The sequence below is a fragment of the Papaver somniferum genome, unplaced genomic scaffold (assembly GCF_003573695.1).
Source record: "Papaver somniferum cultivar HN1 unplaced genomic scaffold, ASM357369v1 unplaced-scaffold_57, whole genome shotgun sequence".
NCBI classification, from domain to species: Eukaryota; Viridiplantae; Streptophyta; class Magnoliopsida; order Ranunculales; family Papaveraceae; genus Papaver; species Papaver somniferum.
This window is the reverse complement of record NW_020648415.1, coordinates 3,612,504-3,633,082: the sequence shown is the minus strand read 5'-3', so window position 1 is coordinate 3,633,082 and position 20,579 is coordinate 3,612,504. Positions and strand designations below refer to the sequence as shown.

At 37.0% G+C, this 20,579-nt stretch overlaps 1 protein-coding gene across 1 annotated transcript; it reads left to right on the top strand.

Moving 5' to 3' along the window:
• The first annotated feature begins 3,756 nt into the window (after positions 1–3,756).
• On the top strand, positions 3,757–4,311 carry LOC113343327 (putative invertase inhibitor). Its single transcript, XM_026587554.1, has one exon. It carries the CDS (start codon positions 3,757–3,759, stop codon positions 4,309–4,311), a length of 555 nt encoding a protein of 184 aa, XP_026443339.1.
• Positions 4,312–20,579: the final 16,268 nt, after the last annotated feature.

The following is a 20,579-nucleotide window of genomic DNA, read 5'->3' as shown; positions in this document are numbered from 1 at the left end:
ACCACAAACCCATATCTTCTTTTTGTGTCAGCATCAAATATCAGATCTCCTTCTCTGTTCAGAACCTATCTCACTGAACACAACCGAAATCCAAATTTTTTTTTTTTTTACAGCAACTACCAGTCCAGCAGATCGAACCCATCTTCAATCGCAGCAACAATGACCTAATCTCCTATTCCTAATCACCACCGGCTACATCTCAGCCAAAACCCTCAACAACATGCTCAAGATCAAAGTCATTACTACAAATCAGTAGAAATTATCTTCAATTTATCGATTTCTTAATTCCTCTGAATTTCATTGCCGCCGTGTTTCTTCGATTTCAAACAGAGGAAGAAGAATAAAAGCTGATGATAAGAGAAATAATTTCTCCTCTGATTTTTAGGTTATGTGTAGGGATAGAAATGGACACAGACACCTAGCTTTCGAATTTAGGCCACCACCAATAATAACAACCCCTTATCTTCCTATGTGCTCCCGATAGTACCTGCACGTGAGAAATGACACTTTTTCTTTTCTTTGATTTCTTCCACCAACAGCAGCCGTCTCTTACTTCTCAGATCCACTTCTTCTCTTCAATTTGTCCATATCACTAAAGTTGTTATGCTTTTCAGACAGATAAATTTGCACTACTAAAGCTGACATGCTTTTCAGACAGAGATGAAGAAATAAAAGCGAAATAATTTCTTTCCAAATTAACGCCTACACGTGCTTCTGCCCTTCTTGCTTCAAATGGATAATTTCTTTTTCTTTTGATATAAATGACTACAAAGTACCTAAACACTCAAAAGAAAACATAAGATACATAGTTTACAAGAAAACTTAGCAAAAAAAAACAACAACATAAACAATAGATAAATATCAAGGTATTTTAGACACCTATCAATTATCAAGACCGGTCATACCAAATCATAAGTCTATGAATCGTGATTAGTTATACCAAAATACATAATCTGATAAGATCGGTTTTCCAACCATTGGTTATATTGACCGAAACTCTCATTCCAACCATTGAAACATTCTTAGAGGACGTTGTACAGTTGTTACACTATTTCTCGTCAAAGCGATTTTCAAAGTGATTGAAACATTATGACTTTCGTCATTAGGTGAAGATAAACCCTATCAAAGCGAAACACTTTAGAAACACATGATTTCGAGATATAGATAGGCGAGATATACTCGGCTCGAAATATCAAATGTGTATAATCCAGTCTATATAACATACGACTTTTGTCTCATTAGAAGTAGGATATAGAAGAGATAAACTTTTGAGTGATAGATAAGCTCAAGTCTCCACATACCTTTTTGTTGATGAAGTTCCACGGCTCCTTGAGTAGATCTTCGTCGTTGTATAATGAATCTCCATGAAGTCCTTGAGCTCAACTACACTTTTCTATGCTAGTCCGAGACTTAGATATGCAGACTATAAATCAAGACTCATAGTTGTGATCACTAACATTGACAAACATGCTTGATATAACAACGCATGCGAGGTCGACCGAGCTATGCTCTAACAAAAATGATGGTGTTGGCTTAGGTGTAAAGGAAGGCATAGGTTTTCTGTAGGATGAAGTAGAATTTTGTGATGAAGATTGTCTGCTAACAAAGAATGCAGAATTTGTGGTATTTGTGATTAGAGAGGAATATGAATCTGAATCTTGTTCCTTCAAGAATTGTTCATGACTTAAAAGTCGAGATCGAAGCTCAGAGAAAGACAATGGAGGTTCCCTATTTTGCACACTAACCACAAAGTGAATAAATTCTTCACCATGACCATTAAGAGTATACATTACCAGATTAGAATCTTGAAATGGGCAAGTGAGTCAGCAATTGTTTTAATCTGATGAAGAAATTCATAGATTGTTGAAAAGCCTTTCTTGATAGTATGAAGTTGATATTGGAACATTGACTTCCTAGCAAGAAATTGATCACTAAACAGCTTAGCTAGATGCAACCGCTATTCCCTTGTTGTGTGTTTACCAAGAAGCTCAGACGAGAAATATCTATCAACAGTTGCATTGATACAAGATCCAACAAATTTTTCGATCTGCAACCATTCTAGATAGTTTGGATTAGGTAAATGAATGTTGTTAATCACCAATGTAGGCATCTCAGGATGAACAGATCCATCAACAAAACCATAAAGATTTGTACAGATAAGAATGGAAGAGATATGATCTTTCCAAACTAAGTAATTTGATCCATCAACTTTCCATACACAAAATTGGAGATATGTTGAAACGAAATTGTAAATCGACTATGAAAAACAAACGGATTATAGAAATTTGTTTGTTGTGGTGGTTGATGTTGACTGTGCTGTTGCTGTGGGAAGGTAAAATTTGTAGTTTGATGTAATTGTTGTGGCATATAAGAGGAGTGAATAGGAGTATATTGTAATGGTGATTGTGTAGTAGCAGTAAATAATGGTGATTGTATTGGTTGAGAAGTGAAAAGTGGTGAAGGTCGGTGTGTAGAAGGCGGTGTTGGTGATTGTTGTGATGAAGAAGGTAAAGATTGATGTGTTGATGGTGGTGGTTGAGAAGAGTAGGACGGTGAAGGTCGATGTGTAGAAGACGGTGTCGATGGTTGTTGTGATGAAGAAGGTAGAAATTGATGTTGTTGGAGGTGGTGAGAAGAGAATAATGGTGGAAACAAAGTTGCGGTAGACATATTTGTGTTGAGGTTGTTGTTGTTGGTGACAGCGGAAGAAGATGCAAGCATTATTTGAGTAGTTCTCACCATTTTTAGGTTTAAGTTGCAAGTTTAATGGTGAGAAGTTGAAGATTAGGTAAAGTTACATGATCAGGAGGAAGTTGAAATTTCCTTTTGGTATTTGATACCATGTGAAAACTGCGAAGTATTGTATTCAATGAATGTTAACCTGACAAGAGTACAGGACTGAGTCTTATATAGACTCACGGACTCAACAGAGAACAAATATTACAGGAGGTGAATAACAGACTGTAATTAATATAGTTACAGATAACAACTGTAATAAACCTAGATTCCGTGGCTATGATTAACAGTAAGAAAGTAGTCTGTACAGCGTACGGATGCTTAACTCATTCTAACAGTATGATGATATGAAAACATTAAAGAAAGTTGCAGTCTTCAGCAACTTACATACATTGCAACTCGCAAGAATGGATATGGTTCTCTTTAATGGAATCCCTGATAATAATAGTTTCAGCATGAAATGAATATTAAAATTTGGACAGCATGTAACCACTAGATGATGAGTTCATATGAATTTTACCTCATAAGTTTCAGTCCAGTATTTAAGTGCGAAAAGTGTGAGACGGGAAAAAGAATGCAAGTGTTAAATGTACTTGAGGAAATAGAGTGCGACAGTCATATGGAGTTATCATAAATTACTAGATTCAGATGGAGTCCGCTTAAGCCATTTCCACCGCCAAAATCACATAGGGTGGAGGCTGCTTGAGCAATTCCCATCCCCGTGGAAGGAGGCCACTTGAACCACTCCCACCTCCATGAATGGAGGCCGTCTGAGTCATTCCCACTGCCGTTGGGTGGGGGACGCTTAAGCCATTCCCACCGCCATGGCCGCTTAAGCAATTCCCCCCGTCCAAATCACCGATCAGGTTATGTCATGACTTTTATGACGGCAAAATGAAGCAACAATGATAAACGAGAGAACTTTAAGGCACACCACGTGATAACGTTTAAACGTGACTTATTTTTAGCCATATTTCAAAATTTCCATTTACACTAAAAGATAACTGATCAGGTTATGTCATGAATAAATCATCTTCATTAATTTTCTTAATCCTTCTGCTTGTTCTCAACCTTCACAGAGTCGTTGTTGCAAATGGTGATGTAGTCGCTGATCTATGCAAGAATGCATCAACAACACCGGATAGCATGTTAAGTTATGATTTCTGCGTGTCAGCTCTTGAATCAAACCCTAAAAGTAAGACTTCAGATCTCTTGGGACTTGGTGTAATATCAATGGAGTTAATTGCAAACAATGCAACCAATCTTTTACCCTATATTGGTAAACTTCTTGAAGAGGGAAAAAAAGAACGGTTCGTTAAGCAAGCTTTAGATACTTGTTTGGAAGTTTATGCGGATGCCACTCGTTCTGTTGAAGATGCCATTACAGATTTCAAAGATAAAGTTTATTACGATGCTCGTGCCGAAATTACTGGTGCGAATGACTATTCGGTTGCTTGTGAAGATACGTTTAACGAACGAAATTTAACATTTCCATTGAGGAAACAAGTTGATGATTTTGGAGAGCTAGTTGATATTTCTCTCTTCATTATTGATTTGGTAGAATCACAAGGCTAGTTGTTGATTTGGTAGAATCAGCAGGCTAGTTGATATTTCTCTTATCATTATTAATAATCGGTAGAATAATGTTTTTTTAAATAATGTTTTTTTAAATACTTTAGCTTTTATTTTTATCTAGGGTCTCACGAACCCTCGTAAAAAAAGTAATTTTTTTTTTGGCACAACAATGGGTCATCTTTCTTTCACTCTATAAACATTATATTTTCAGCCTTTTGTCTACTAGCAGTAGATCAGCAAACTACTTCCATTTATTGAGAGTATGAATGCCTTCTGCTGGAAACCTAATTTATATGGTACCAGTGAACCCGTCGGCACCAGACATAAACTCCAAAATCGCTACAGTAAACTGCAGATAGATCTTGTCGTTGTTCAATCTATAAAACTGACAACATTTTCTCAATCTTCAGAAAAAAAGACATTTTGTAGTTGATACAGACAGTACCATGCCCAAGATACGATATATTCTTAATTATAAACTAAAATGTACACCTACGACACTTTTCATCCAGTTTGGAGCATAGTTATCAAAGGTGATTATGCTGGAATTTTTTTTAGACTAAAACGCAAATTATATTGAAAATGAGACAGTCGTAAAGCATGAGTGCAACAAGGTACAAAGAAAAACATGGCTACAAGTAGGTCATGTCAATACTGCATTCCAGTTACATATAAGAGTGCTCAAAGGAATGTTATCAAAAGTCTTAGCCATATAAGACTGGACCAATTGTAAATGGTATACTTTACTGCAATGACAAGCTAACCGTAATTTCTCTTCCTTCCTCCTTAAAATTTATTGTTTTTTCTGTCCAGATATTCCAATTACAGTGAATATTCAGTGTAGGAGGTGTTGGAGTCTTGCAACAATAGAAGAAACGTCAGATGTATCAAACAATAAATATAAAGAACCGTATCAAACAACTCTACCACGAACAAATTGATGAGGGCAGAATCACAGGTTCAACAAGTTGTCCTTAACACATTAGTTCGCGGGTATACTCTAAAGTAATGCTAAACCCCAAAGTGCGAAGATGTGTCTAGGATAAGACTGCCCAATATAACTTGTATTAGCACAATACAAGTTACCCACTCTTAAACTCAGCAACGGGGATGTAAGTAAAACGCCGCACGAAAATAAAAGCAAGAAGATGAAGAAAAGAAGACCTAGAGATGGTCGTTGCTTGTTATATTGAAAAAAGATTTTCGAGTTGTATTTATAGGAAAATTAACTTGCAAATCAAGTTAGGTTTAGGTTTTTCTTATAAAACGAGTTTTGTTTCTTGTAAAACAATTAAACACAAAAAAAGAATTTTTCCATAAATAAAACTCTTAAATAAATTATTTATCAAGTTAAAAAACTTGCAAAAAATAATTTCAAGTAGACACGGACTTGGTGCTTGGTACACACGCATGGGCACGGGTTGAAACATGTATTTTTCGCCCCACCCGATCCACCCACATTGTTTTACAACATATCCATGAGAACATGGTAGTATAGTGGATCACCTCTTTAGTTTTCCACAATGTGGGACTAAAGGTTCCATTTCATTCACTCAAAAATGAGTGAGTATCCTTAGACCCTTAGGTCATGAGATCAAACCACACCAAGACCAAAAAATCATTTATTAAATAACTCATTTTCTCCAAGAATCCCCCACATGAATGAAATCTCGGTAAAAAACGAAAAATCAGAGTACGAAAAATACCATTTAGGCAAAGGTGTCCATGAGGTCTTGAACCTTGCTTAGTGAGAAGTTACCGGAACTACTAGCTAGACAGTGAACTATGTCTTGAACTGCAAGCGTTTGGTGTAATTATAATAACATACATGCATGATATCCTCCAAGTGTTGCTAAGTTCGTGCCGTTTTGTCCATTTTGGCCCTGGACATATCCTGTTTCTCAAAATGCTTTAGAGAATCGGCTCCATTCTCATTGGAAGCGACCCACTTCCTCATTCAGATAGGTGAGTTCCATCAAGAGTGTTTACTGCTACACCCCACTTCAATCTTAAATTGAAACTATAGAACTCATTAAGACTTAATTAAAAGTCATCCTCCACATGCAGTCACACTATCACATCAACACCATAGGGAAGGGACAAAGAATGAAATTCTGTGATAGTGTTTACCTTTACCCACCATAAATTAGTTGTCTCATTCGAAACCTTGTTATTGGAATCTCCAGTCAGCAAGGTTGAGTATCCTTCATGGCAAGTTTAATTATTTGAGCATAACCCCATCCCCTTCGATGCTTTACTAATTATCTCCTTGGGAAAACCTTTCGTCAAAGGGTCCGCGATATTCTCCTTGGACCTTGTCCAATCTATGGAAATAACGCCTGCGGAGATTAGTAATTTCAAAGAATCATGTCTTCTACGCATATGTATAGATTTTCCATTGTAGAAGCTATTCTTATCTCTACCTATTACAGATTTGCTGTCACAATGTATACATATAGCTGGAACAGGCCTATGCCAGAGAGGAATATCTTATAAAAAGTTTCTTAGCCATTCGGCCTCCTCTCCTGCTTTATCTAACGCAATAAACTCAGACTCCATAGTTGAGCGAGCTATACATGTCTGTTTGGAACTCTTCCAAGATACAGACGCACCTGCTAGAGTGAATACATATCCACTCGTAGACTTAGACTCCTCTGAATCTGCTATCCAGTTCGCATCGCAAAATCCCTCAAGGACGGCCGGATACCCTTCGTAATTCAAACAAAAGGTCATTGTGTACTTCAAGTACTTTAGCACTCTATTAAGTGCATCCCAATGTTTCTGCCCTGGATTACAAGTATACCTGCTTAACCTACTCACAGCATAAGCAATGTCTGGTCTCGTACAATTCATCAAATACATCAGACTTCCTATGACTCTCGAGTATTCAAGTTGGTTAACACCTACACCGTTATTCTTCATGAGTTTGCAAGAAGAATCATATGGAGTGCAAACAGGTTTACATTCAAACTAATTATATTTCTTAAGTATGGATTCAACATAATGAGACTGACTCAGACTATAGCCATTAGAAGTTTTTCTAATCTTCATCCCTAATATGACATCAGCGGGGCCTAAGTCTTTCATGTCAAAGTTCTCATTCAACATTTTCTTAGTGGTATTAATAACATCCATGTTTGTACCTAGTATAAGCATATCATCAACATACAAGCATACAATCACACAGGCATCCTTGACAAGTTTAGTATAAATACACTTATCAGATTCATTAATTCTAAAACCACTAGAAATCATCACATGATAAAATTTCTCATGCCACTGTTTAGGTGCTTGTTTCAATCCATATAAAGATTTCTTCAGTTTACAAACCTTCTTCTCACAACCTTTAACTACAAAGCCTTCGGGTTGTTCCATATAAATTTCTTCTTCTAATTCACCATTCAAAAACGCTGTCTTTACATCCATTTGATGTACCTTTAGGTTATAGACAGAAGCTATAGCAATTAACATTCTAATGGAGCTAATTCTTCTTACTGGTGAATATGTATCAAAGAAGTCTATACCTTCTACCTGTTTATAGCCTTTCGCTACCAACCTAACCTTGTATTTTTCAATAGTTCCATTTATATTACGTTTTCTCTTGAAAATCCATTTACAACCTATGGCCTTAGACCCTGGAGGTAAATCTACAAGTTCAAAAGTACCGTTTTCTCGAATGGAATCCATTTCACTAATTGAAGCTTCTTTCCACCACGGAGCTTCAGGACAAGTCATGGCTTCTTTATAAGTCTGAGGATCAGACTCGGCTAGGTATGTAATTCAACCAGGATAGGTTTTCAAAGTTTTAACCCTTTTACCTCTTCTAGGTTTTATTTCTGGTTCATCTTCCTCTAAAGGTAATGACTGACTGGATGATGGAAATTTTAGGGGATCATCTAAACATCTCTTTCGGGAATCACGTTTCATAGGAAAAACATTCTCAAAGAACTCAGCATCCCTAGACTCCATGATAGCATTCAACCCTATGTCTAAATTTCAGAACTCACAACCATAAACCTATGAGCACTAGAATGCTCAGGATACCCTATAAAAACACAATCAACGGTTTTGGGTCCTATCTTATTTGTCTTAGGAGGAGGGATGGCCACCTTTGCCAAGCACCCCCACACTTTGAAGTAATCATAAGATGGTTGTTTACCTTTCTATAACTCATATGGAGTTTTATATGATCCTTTAAAGGGTAATCTGTTCAGGATGTAATTGGCTGAGAGGATAGCCTCCCCCCACAAATTCGAAGATAATCCTGAACTAATCAACATGTCATTCATCATATCCTTAAGGGTACGGTTCTTTCGTTCAGCTACACCATTGGATTTAGGTGAATAAGGGGTTGTAATTTCATGTATTATGCCATGTTCTTCACAGAAATCTCCAATAGGAATTAGATACTCACCACCACGGTCATACCTAAAAGTTTTAATGATAGCATTCAATTGGTTTTCAACTTCACGTTTATATATCTTAAAGTCTTCTAAGGCATCGTCCTTCCCTCTAAGCAAATAAACCTGACAGTACCTCGTACAATCATCTATAAAAGTGACAAACCATTTCTTACCACCTCTAGTTTGAACTGACTTCATGTCAACTAAGTGTGAATGAATCAATTCTAAGGGTTTAGTGTTTCTCTGGACATTCTTCCTGAATGATTTCTTAGCATGCTTAGATTCTACGCAAATCTCACACTTATGACTTTTATCTAAAGTGAATTTGGGTATGCAGCCTACGCTAGCCAGTTTATGCATTGATTTGTAATTTACATGACCAAGTCTACCATGCCAAACATTCGATGACACACACATGTAAGCAGAAGAATCATTCAATTTCACTTCAAGACAGGTTACATTAAGTTTGTAAAGACCCCCAGTCTTATAACCCTTACCCACATAATCATTCCCCTTAGTTACTATAAGTTTTCCAGACTCAATTGAAACTTTAAAACCCTTATCATCTAAAACAGAACAAGAGACAAGATTTTTGCAGATGTCTGGAACATGAAGAACTTCATTCAATGTGAGAGTCTTTCCAGATGTGAGCTTCAGACCGACCTTTCCTTTTCCTGCAACCTCTGATGCAGATGAGTTACCCATATAGAGTTTCTCGACTTCCCCTACCCTCTGGTAGGAGGTGAACAGGTCTCTGTTCCCACAAACATGCTTGGTAGCTCCAGAGTCTACCCACCAGTCCATCACATTGGTCACCAAATTAACTTCAAGCACTACAACGAAAAATCATCCTTGTTCTTTTCAACCAAGTTTGCATTATCCTTATTGTCCTTACGATGTCTACAGTGAACTTCCATATGGCTAGTAACTCCACAGGCATAACAAGCACCCTTAATTTTAGTAATGCTAGACTCTGGTTTTCGAAACATACCTTTCTTGGGAGGACCACACTTAGAGTTACGATTGTTACTCTCACCTTTTCCAGCTTTGGAAGATCTATGTTCAGTCATGTGAGCTTTATTATTCATGTCCCTTGCAGAAGACACGTTCTTATCTTTGGAGAACAGCAACTCTTCCACTTGAATCTTCTTTCCTAATTCAACCATTTTGATCTCGCCAGTTTCATGTCTTAGCTTTTTCTTGTACTCTGACCAGGAAGTTGGTAACTTCTCAATTACCGCAGATACTTGAAACGTCTCATCAATGACCATACCTTCATCAAGAATCTCATTAATAAATCTGTTGAAATTCGAGGAATTGATCAACAACAGGCTTATCATTCGTTATCTTGAAGTCCATAAACTTCGCCACCAGAAATTTCATGCTCCCTGCAGTATCCGCTTAATACTTGGCTTCTAACGCAGTCCACAAATCATAAGCACTGAAATTTTCTTTAGCATTGTAAAAATCATACATCGTATCTTCCAAACCATTCATGATATGATTTTTCGCCAGAAAATTACACCGCTTGTTATACTCGATCACCTCCTCAGTTAAAGCTTCAACATTCATCAATTCATCATGTGGAACAAGTACATAATCCAGTTCATGATGGCTTAGATAAAACAACATTTTGGATTGCCATCTCTTGAAATCCTTTCCATTAAACTTCTGTGGTCTTTCAACGTCGTTCTTTCCCATTGTTACAAGGAATAAAGTAATGTGTTAAGATTGTTGGAGTCTCGCAACAATAGAAGAAACGTCAGATGTATCAAACAATAAATATAAAGAACCGTATCAAACAACTCTACCACGAACAAATTGATGAGGGCAGAATCACAGGTTCAACAAGTTGTCCTTAACACATTAGTTCGCGGGTATACTCTAAAGTAATGCTAAACCCCAACGTGAGAAGATGTGTCCAGGATAAGACTGCCCGATATAACTTGTATTAGCACAATACAAGTTACCCGCTCTTAAACTCAGCAACGGGGATGGAAGTAAAACGCCGCACGAAAATAAAAGCAAGAAGATGAAGAAAATAAGACCTAGAGATGGTCGCTGCTTGTGTATATTGAAAAAAGATTTTCGAGTTGTATTTATAGGAAAATTAACTTGCAAATCAAGTTAGGTTTACGTTTTTTCTTATAAAACGAGTTTTGTTTCTTGTAAAACAATTAAACACAAAAAAAGAATTTTTCCATAAATAAAACTCTTAAATAAATTATTTATCAAGTTAAAAAACTTGCAAAAAATAATTTCAAGTAGACATGGACTTGGTGCTTGGTACACGCGCATGGGCACGGGTCGAAACATGTATTTTTCGCCCCACCCGCTCCACCCACATTGTTTTACAACATATCCATGAGAACATGGTAATATAGTGGAGCACCTCTTTAGTTTTCCACAATGTGGGACTAAAGGTTCCATTTCATTCACTCAAAAATGAGTGAGTATCCTTAGACCCTTAGGTCATGAGATCAAACCACACCAAGACAAAAAAATCATTTATTAAATAACTCATTTTCTCCAACAATCCCCCACATGAATGAAATCTCGGTAAAAAACGAAAAATCAGAGTACGGAAAATACCATTTAGGCAAAGGTGTCCATGAGGTCTTGAACCTTGCTAAATGATAAGTTACCGGAACTACTAGCTAGACAGTGAACTATGTCTTGAACTGCTAGCGTTTGGTGTAATTATTATAACATACATGCATGATATCCTCCAAGTGTTGCTAAGTTCGTGCCGTTTTGTCCATTTTGGCCCTGGACATATCCTGTTTCTCAAAATGCTTTAGAGAATCGGCTCCATTCTCATTGGAAGCGACCCACTTCCTCATTCAGATAGGTGAGTTCCATCAAGAGTGTTTACTGCTACACCCCACTTCAATCTTAAATTGAAACTATAGAACTCATTAAGACTTAATTAAAAGTCATCCTCCACATGCAGTCACACTATCACAGCAACACCATAGGGAAGGGACATAGAATGAAATTCTGTGATAGTGTTTACCTTTACCCACCATAAATTAATTGTCTCATTCGAAACCTTGTTATTGGAATCTCCAGTCATCAAGGTTGAGTATCCTTCATGGAAAGTTTAATTATTTGAGCCTAAGCCCCATCCCATTCGATGCTTTACTAACTATCTCCTTGAGCAACCTTTTGTCAAAGGGTCCTCGATATTCTCCTTGGACCTTGTCCAATCTATGGAAATAATGCCTGTGGATATTAGTAATTTCAAAGAATCATGTCTTCTACGCATATGTATAAACTTTCCATTGTAGAAGTTATTCTTAGCTCTACCTATTGAAGATTTGCTGTCACAATGTATACATATAGCTGGCACAGGCCTATGCCAGAGAGGAATATCTTCTAAAAAGTTTCTTAGCCATTCGGCCTCCTCTCCTGCTTTATCTAACGCAATAAACTCCGACTCCATAGTTGAGCGAGCTATACATGTCTGTTTGGAACTCTTCCAAGATACAGACGCACCTGCTAGAGTGAATACATATCCACTCGTAGACTTAGACTCCCCTGAGTATGCTATCCAGTTCACATTGCAAAATCCCTCAAGGACGGCCGGATACCCTTCGTAATTCAAACAATAGGTCATTGTGTACTTCAAGTACATTAGCACTCTATTAAGTGCATCCCAATGTTTCTGCCCTGGATTACAAGTATACCTGCTTAACCTACTCACAACATAAGCAATTTCTGGTCTCGTACAATTCATCAAATACATCAGACTTCCTATGAATCTCGAGTATTCAAGTTGGTTAACACCTACATTGTTATTCTTCATGAGTTTGCAAGAAGAATCATATGGAGTGCAAACAGGTTTACAGTCAAACTGATTATATTTCTTAAGTATGGATTCAACATAATGAGACTGACTCAGACTATAGCCATTAGAAGTTTTTCTAATCTTCATCCCTAATATGACATCAGCGCATCCTAAGTCTTTCATGTCAAAGTTCTCATTCAACATTTTCTTAGTGGTATTAATAACATCCATGTTTGTACCTAGTATAAGCATATCATCAACATACAAGCATACAATCACACAGGCATCCTTGACAAGTTTAGTATAAACACACTTATCAGATTCATTAATTCTAAAACCACTAGAAATCATCACATGATCAAATTTCTCATACCACTGTTTAGGTGCTTGTTTCAATCCATATAAAGATTTCTTCAGTTTACAAACCTTCTTCTCACAACCTTTAACTACAAAGCCTTCGGGTTGTTCCGTATAAATTTCTTCATCTAATTCACCATTCAAAAACGTTGTCTTTACATCCATTTGATGTATCTGTAGGTTATGGACAGAAGCTATAGCAATTAACATTCTAATGGAGCTAATTCTACTTTCTGGTGAATATGTATCAAAGAAGTCTATACCTTCTATTTGTTTATAGCCTTTCGCTACCAACCTAGCCTTGTATTTTTCAATAGTTCCATTTATATTACGTTTTCTCTTGAAAATCCATTTACAACCTAAGGCCTTAGACCCTGGAGGTAAATCTACAAGTTCAAAAGTACCGTTTTCTCGAATGGAATCCATTTCACTAATTGAAGCTTCTTTCCACCACGGAGCTTCAGGACAAGTCATGGATTCTTTATAAGTCCGAGGATCAGACTCGGCTAGGTATGTAATGCAACCAGGATAGGTTTTCAAAGTTTTAACCCTTTTACCTCTTCTAGGTTCTATTTCTGGTTCATCTTCCTCTTCTTGAAGTCCATAAACTTCGCCACCAGGAATGTCTTGCTCCCTGCAGTCTCCGCTTGATACTTTGCTTTTAACGCAGTCCACAAATCATAAGCACTGAAATTTTCTTTAGCATTGTAAAAATCATACATCGTATCTTCCAAACCATTCATGATATGATTTTTCGCCAGAAAATTACACCGCTTGTTATACTCGATCACCTCCTCAGTTAAAGCTTCAACATTCATCAATTCATCATGTGGAACAAGTACATAATCCAGTTCATGATGGCTTAGATAAAACAACATCTTGGATTGCCATCTCTTGAAATCCTTTCCATTAAACTTTTGTGGTCTTTCAACGTCGTTCTTTCCCATTGTTACAAGGAATAAAGTAATGTGTTAATATTGTTGGAATCTTGCAACAATAGAAGAAACGTCAGATATACCAAACAATAAATATAAAGAACCGTATCAAACAACTCTACCACGAACAAATTGATGAGGGCAGAATCATAGGTTCAACAAGTTGTCCTTAACACATTAGTTCGCGGGTATACTCTAAATTAATGCTAAACCCAAACGTGCGAAGATGTGTCCAGGATAAGACTGCCCGATATAACTTGTATTAGCACGATACAAGTTACCCGCTCTTAAACTCAACAACGGGGATAGAAGTAAAACGCCGCACGAGAATAAAAGCAAGAAGATGAAGAAAATAAGACCTAGAGATGGTCGCTGCTTGTGTATATTGAAAAAAGATTTTCGAGTTGTATTTATAGGAAAATTAACTTGCAAATCAAGTTAGGTTTAGGTTTTTTCTTATAAAACGAGTTTTGTTTCTTGAAAACAATTAAACACAAAAAAAGAATTTTTCCATAAATAAAACTCTCAAATAAATTATTTATCAAGTTAAAAAACGTGCAAAAAATAATTTCAAGTAGACACGGACTTGGTGCTTGGTACACGCGCATGGGCACGGGTCGAAACATGTATTTTTCGGCCCACCCGCTCCACCCACATCGTTTTACAACATATCCATGAGAACATGGTAATATAGTGGAGCACCTCTTTAGTTTTCCACAATGTGGGACTAAAGGTTCCATTTCATTCACTCAAAAATGAGTGAGTATCCTTAGACCCTTAGGTCATGAGATCAAACCACACCAAGACCAAAAAATCATTTATTAAATAACTCATTTTCTCCAACAATCCCCCACATGAATGAAATCTCGGTAAAAAACGAAAAATCGGAGTACGGAAAATACCATTTAGGCAAAGGTGTCCATGAGGTCTTGAACCTTTCTTAGTGAGAAGTTACCGGAACTACTAGCTAGCAGTGAACTATTTCTTGAACTGCTAGCGTTTGGTGTAATTATAATAACATACATGCATGATATCCTCCAAGTGTTGCTAAGTTCGTGCCGTTTTGTCCATTTTGGCCCTGGACATATCCTGTTTATCAAAATGCTTTAGAGAATCGGCTCCATTCTCATTGGAAGCGACCCACTTCCTCATTCAGATAGGTGAGTTCCATCAAAAGTGTTTACTTCTACACCCCACTTCAATCTTAAATTGAAACTATATAACTCATTAAGACTTAATTAAAAGTCATCCTCCACATGCAGTCACACTATCACAACAACACCATATGGAAGGGACAGAGAATGAAATTCTCTGATAGTGTTTACCTTTACCCACCATAAATTAGTTGTCTCATTCGAAACCTTGTTATTGGAATCTCCAGTCAGTAAGGTTGAGTATCCTTCATGGCAAGTTTAATTATTTTAGACTAAGCCCCATCCCCTTCAATGCTATACTAACTATCTCCTTGGGCCACCTTTCGTCAAAGGGTCCACGATATTCTCCTTGGACCTTGTCCAATCTATGGAAATAATGCATGTGGATATTAGTAATTTCAAAGAATCATATCTTCTACACATATGTATAAACTTTCCATTGTAGAAGCTATTCTTAGCTCTACCTATTGCAGATTTGCTGTCACAATGTATAGATATAGCTGGCACAGGCCTATGCCGGAGAGGAATATCTTCTAAAAAGTTTCTTAGCCATTCGGACTCCTCTCCTGCTTTATCTAACGCAATAAACTCCGACTCCATAGTTGAGCGAGCTATACATGTCTGTTTGGAACTCTTCCAAGATACAGACGCACCTGCTAGAGTGAATACATATCCACTCGTAGACTTAGACTCCTCTGAGTCTGCTATCCAGTTCGCATCGCAAAATCCCTCAAGGACGGACGGATACCCTTTTTAATACAAACAAAAGGTCATTGTGTACTTCAAGTACTTTAGCACTCTATTAAGTGCATCCCAATGTTTCTGCCCTGGATTACAAGTATACCTGCTTAACCTACTCACATCATAAGCAATGTCTGGTCTCGTACAATTCATCAAATACACCAGACTTCCTATGACTCTCGAGTATTCAAGTTGGTTAACACCTACACCGTTATTCTTCATGAGTTTGCAAGAAGAATCATATGGAGTGCAAACAGGTTTACAGTCAAGCTGATTATATTTCTTAAGTATGGATTCAACATATTGAGACTGACTCATACTATAGCCATTAGAAGTTTTTCTAATCATCATCCCTAATATGACATCAGCAGGGCCTAAGTCTTTCATGTCAAAGTTCTCATTCAACATTTTCTTAGTGGTATTAATAACATCCATGTTTGTACCTAGTATAAGCATATCATCAACATACAAACATACAATCACACAGGCATCCTTGACAAGTTTAGTATAAACACACTTATCAGATTCATTAATTCTAAAACCACTATAAATCATCACATGATCAAATTTCTCATGCCACTGTTTAGGTGCTTGTTTCAATCCATATAAAGATTTCTTCAGTTTACAAACCTTCTTCTCACAACCTTTAACTAAAAAGCCTTCGGGTTGTTTCATATAAATTTCTTCATGTAATTCACCATTCAAAAATGATGTCTTTACATCCATTTGATGTATCTGTAGGTTATCGACAGAAGCTATAGCAATTAACATTCTAATGGAGCTAATTCTACTTACTGGTGAATATGTATCAAAGAAGTCTATACCTTCTATTTTTTTATAGCCTTTCGCTACCAACCTAGCCTTGTATTTTTCAATAGTTCCATTTATATTACGTTTTCTCTTGAAAATCCATTTACAACCTATGGCCTTAGACCCTGGAGGTAAATCTACAACTTCAAAAGTACCGATTTCTCGAATGGAATCCATTTCACTAATTGAAGCTTCTTTCCACGACGGAGCTTCAGGACAAGTCATGGCTTGTTTATAAGTCTGGGGATCAGACTCGGCTAGGTATGTGATGCAACCAGGATAGGTTTTCAAAGTTTTAACCCTTTTACCTCTTCTAGGTTCTATTTCTGGTTCATCTTCCTCTTCTTGAAGTCCAATAACTTCGCCACCAGAAATTTCTTGCTCCCTGCAGTCTCCGCTTGATACTTGGATTCTAACGCAGTCCACAAATCATAAGCACTGAAATTTTCTTTAGCATTGTAAAAATCATACATCGTATCTTCCAAACCATTCATGATATGATTTTTCGCCAGAAAATTACACCGCTTGTTATACTCGATCACCTCCTCAGTTAACGCTTCAACATTCATCAATTCATCATGTGGAACAAGTACATAATCCAGTTCATGATGGCTTAGATAAAACAACATCTTGGATTGCCATCTCTTGAAATCCTTTCCATTAAACTTTTGTGGTCTTTCAACGTCGTTCTTTCCCATTGTTACAAGGAATAAAGTAATGTGTTAAGATTTTTGGAGTCTTGCAACAATAGAAGAAACGTCAGATGTATCAAACAATAAATATAAAGAACCGTATCAAACAACTCTACCACGAACAAATTGATGAGGGCAGAATCACAGGTTCAACAAGTTGTCCTTAACACATTAGTTCGCGGGTATACTCTAAAGTAATGCTAAACCCCAACGTGCGAAGATGTGTCCAGGATAAGACTGCCCGATATAACTTGTATTAGCACAATACAAGTTACCCGCTCTTAAACTCAGCAACGGGGATGTAAGTAAAACGCCGCACGAGAATAAAAGCAAGAAGATGAATAAAATAAGACCTAGAGATGGTCGCTGCTTGTGTATATTGAAAAAAGATTTTCGAGTTGTATTTATGGGAAAATTAATTTGCAAATCAAGTTAGGTTTAGGTTTTTTCTTCTAAAACGAGTTTTGTTTCTTGAAAACAAATAAATACAAAAAAATAATTTTTCCATAAATAAAACTCTTAAATAAATTATTTATCAAGTTAATAAACTTGCAAAAAATAATTTCAAGTAAACACAGAATTGGTGCTTGGTACACGCTCATGGGCACGGGTCGAAACATGTATTTTCTCCCCACCCGCTCCACCCACATTGTTTTACAACATATCCATGAGAACATGGTAATATAGTGGAGCACCTCTTTAGTTTTCCACAATGTGGGACTAAAGGTTCCATTTCATTCACTCAAAAATGAGTGAGTATCCTTAGACCCTTAGGTCATGAGATCAAACCACACCAAGACCAAAAAATCATTTATTAAGTAACTCATTTTCTCCAACAATCCCCCACATGAATGAAATCTCGGTAAAAAACGAAAAATCAGAGTACGGAAAATACCATTTAGGCAAAGGTGTCCATGAGGTCTTGAACCTTGCTTAGTGAGAAGTTACCGGAACTACTAGCTAGACAGTGAACTATGTCTTGAATTGCTAGCGTTTGGTGTAATTCTAATAACATCCATGCATGATATCCTCCAAGTGTTGCTAAGTTTGTGCCGTTTTGTCCATTTTGGCCCTGGACATATCCTGTTTCTCAAAATTCTTTAGAGAATCGGCTCCATTCTCATTGGAAGCGACCCACTTCCTCATTCAGATAGGTGAGTTCCATCAAGAGTGTTTACTGCTACACCCCACTTCAATCTTAAATTGAAACTATAGAACTCATTAAGACTTAATTAAAAGTCATCCTCCACATGCAGTCACACTATCACATCAACACCATAGGGAAGGTACAGAGAATGAAATTATCTTATAGTGTTTACCTTTACCCACCATAAATTAGTTGTCTCATTCGAAACCTTGTTATTGGAATCTCCAGTCAGCAAGGTTGAGTATCCTTCATGGCAAGTTTAATTATTTGAGCCTAAGCCCCATCCCCTTCGATGCTTTACTAACTATCTCCTTGGGCAAACCTTTCGTCAAAGGGTCCGCGATATTCTCCTTGTACCTTTTCCAATCTATGGAAATAACGCCTGTGGAGTTTAGTAATTTCAAAGAATCATGTCTTCTACGCATATGTATAGACTTTCCATTGTAGAAGCTATTCTTAGCTCTACCTATTGCAGATTTGTTGTCACAATGTATAGATATAGCTGGCACAGGCCTATACCAGAGAGGAATATCTTCTAAAAAGTTTCTTAGCCATTAGGACTCCTCTCCTGCTTTATCTAACGCAATAAACTCCGACTCCATAGTTGAGCGAGCTATACATGTCTGTTAGGAACTCTTCCAAGATACAGACGCACCTGCTAGAGTGAATACATATCCACTCGTGGACTTAAACTCCTCTGAGTCTGCTATCCAGTTCGCATCGCAAAATCCCTCAAGGACGGCCGAATACCCTTCGTAATTCAAACAAAAGGTCATTGTTTACTTCAAGTACTTTAGCACACTATTTAGTGCATCCCAATGTTTCTGCCCTGGATTACAAGTATACCTGCTTAACCTACTCACAACATAAGCAATTTCTGGTCTCGTACAATTCATCAAATACATCAAACTTCCTATGACTCTCGAGTATTCAAGTTGGTTACCACCTACACTGTTATTCTTCATGAGTTTGCATGAATAATCATATGGAGTGCAAACAGGTTTACAGTCAAACTGATTATATTTCTTAAGTATGGATTCAACATAATGAGACTGACTCAGACTATAGCCATTAGAAGTTTTTCCAATCTTCATCCCTAATATGACATCAGCGGGGCCTAAGTCTTTCAAGTCAAAGTTCTCATTCAACATTTTCTTAGTGGTATTAATAACATCCATGTTTGTACCTAGTATAAGCATATCATCAACATACAAGCATACAATCACACAGGCATCCTTGACAAGTTTAGTATAAACACACTTATCAGATTCATTAATTCTAAAACCACTATAAATCATCACATGATAAAATTTCTCATGCCACTGTTTAGGTGCTTGTTTCAATCCATATAAAGATTTCTTCAGTTTACAAACCTTCTTCTCACAACCTTTAACTACAAAGCCTTCGGGTTGTTCCATATAAATTTCTTCATCTAATTCACCATTCAAAAACGCTGTCTTTACAATCATTTGATGTATCTGTAGGTTATGGACAGAAGCTATAGCAATTAACATTATAATGGAGCTAATTCTACTTACTGGTGAATATGTATCAAAGAAGTCTATACCTTCTATCTGTTTATAGCCTTTCGCTACCAACCTAGCCTTGTATTTTTTCAATATTTCCATTTATATTACATTTTCTCTTGAAAATCCATTTAAAACCTATGGCCTTAGACCCTGGAGGTAAATCTACAAGTTCAAAAGTACCGTTTTCTCGAATGGAATCCATTTCACTAATTGAAGCTTCTTTCCACCTCGGAGCTTCAGGACAAGTCATGGCTTCTTTATAAGTATGGGAATCAGACTCGGCTAGGTATGAAATGAAACCAGGATAGGTTTTCAAAGTTTTAACCCTTTTACCTCTTCTAGGTTCTATTTCTGGTTCATCTTCCTCTTCTTGAAGTCCATAAACTTCGCCACCAGAAATTTCTTGCTCCCTGCAATCTCCGCTTGATACTTTTCTTCTAACGCAGTCCACAAATCATAAGCACTGAAATTTTCTTTAGCATTGTAAAAATCATACATCATATCTTCCAAACCATTCATGATATGATTTTTCGCCAGAAAATTGCACCGCTTGTTATACTCGATCACCTCCTCAGTTAAAGCTTCAGGATTCATCAATTCATCATGTGGAACAAGTACATAATCCAGTTCATGATGGCTTAGATAAAACAACATCTTGGATTGCCATCTCTTGAAATCCTTTCCATTAAACTTCTGTGGTCTTTCAACGT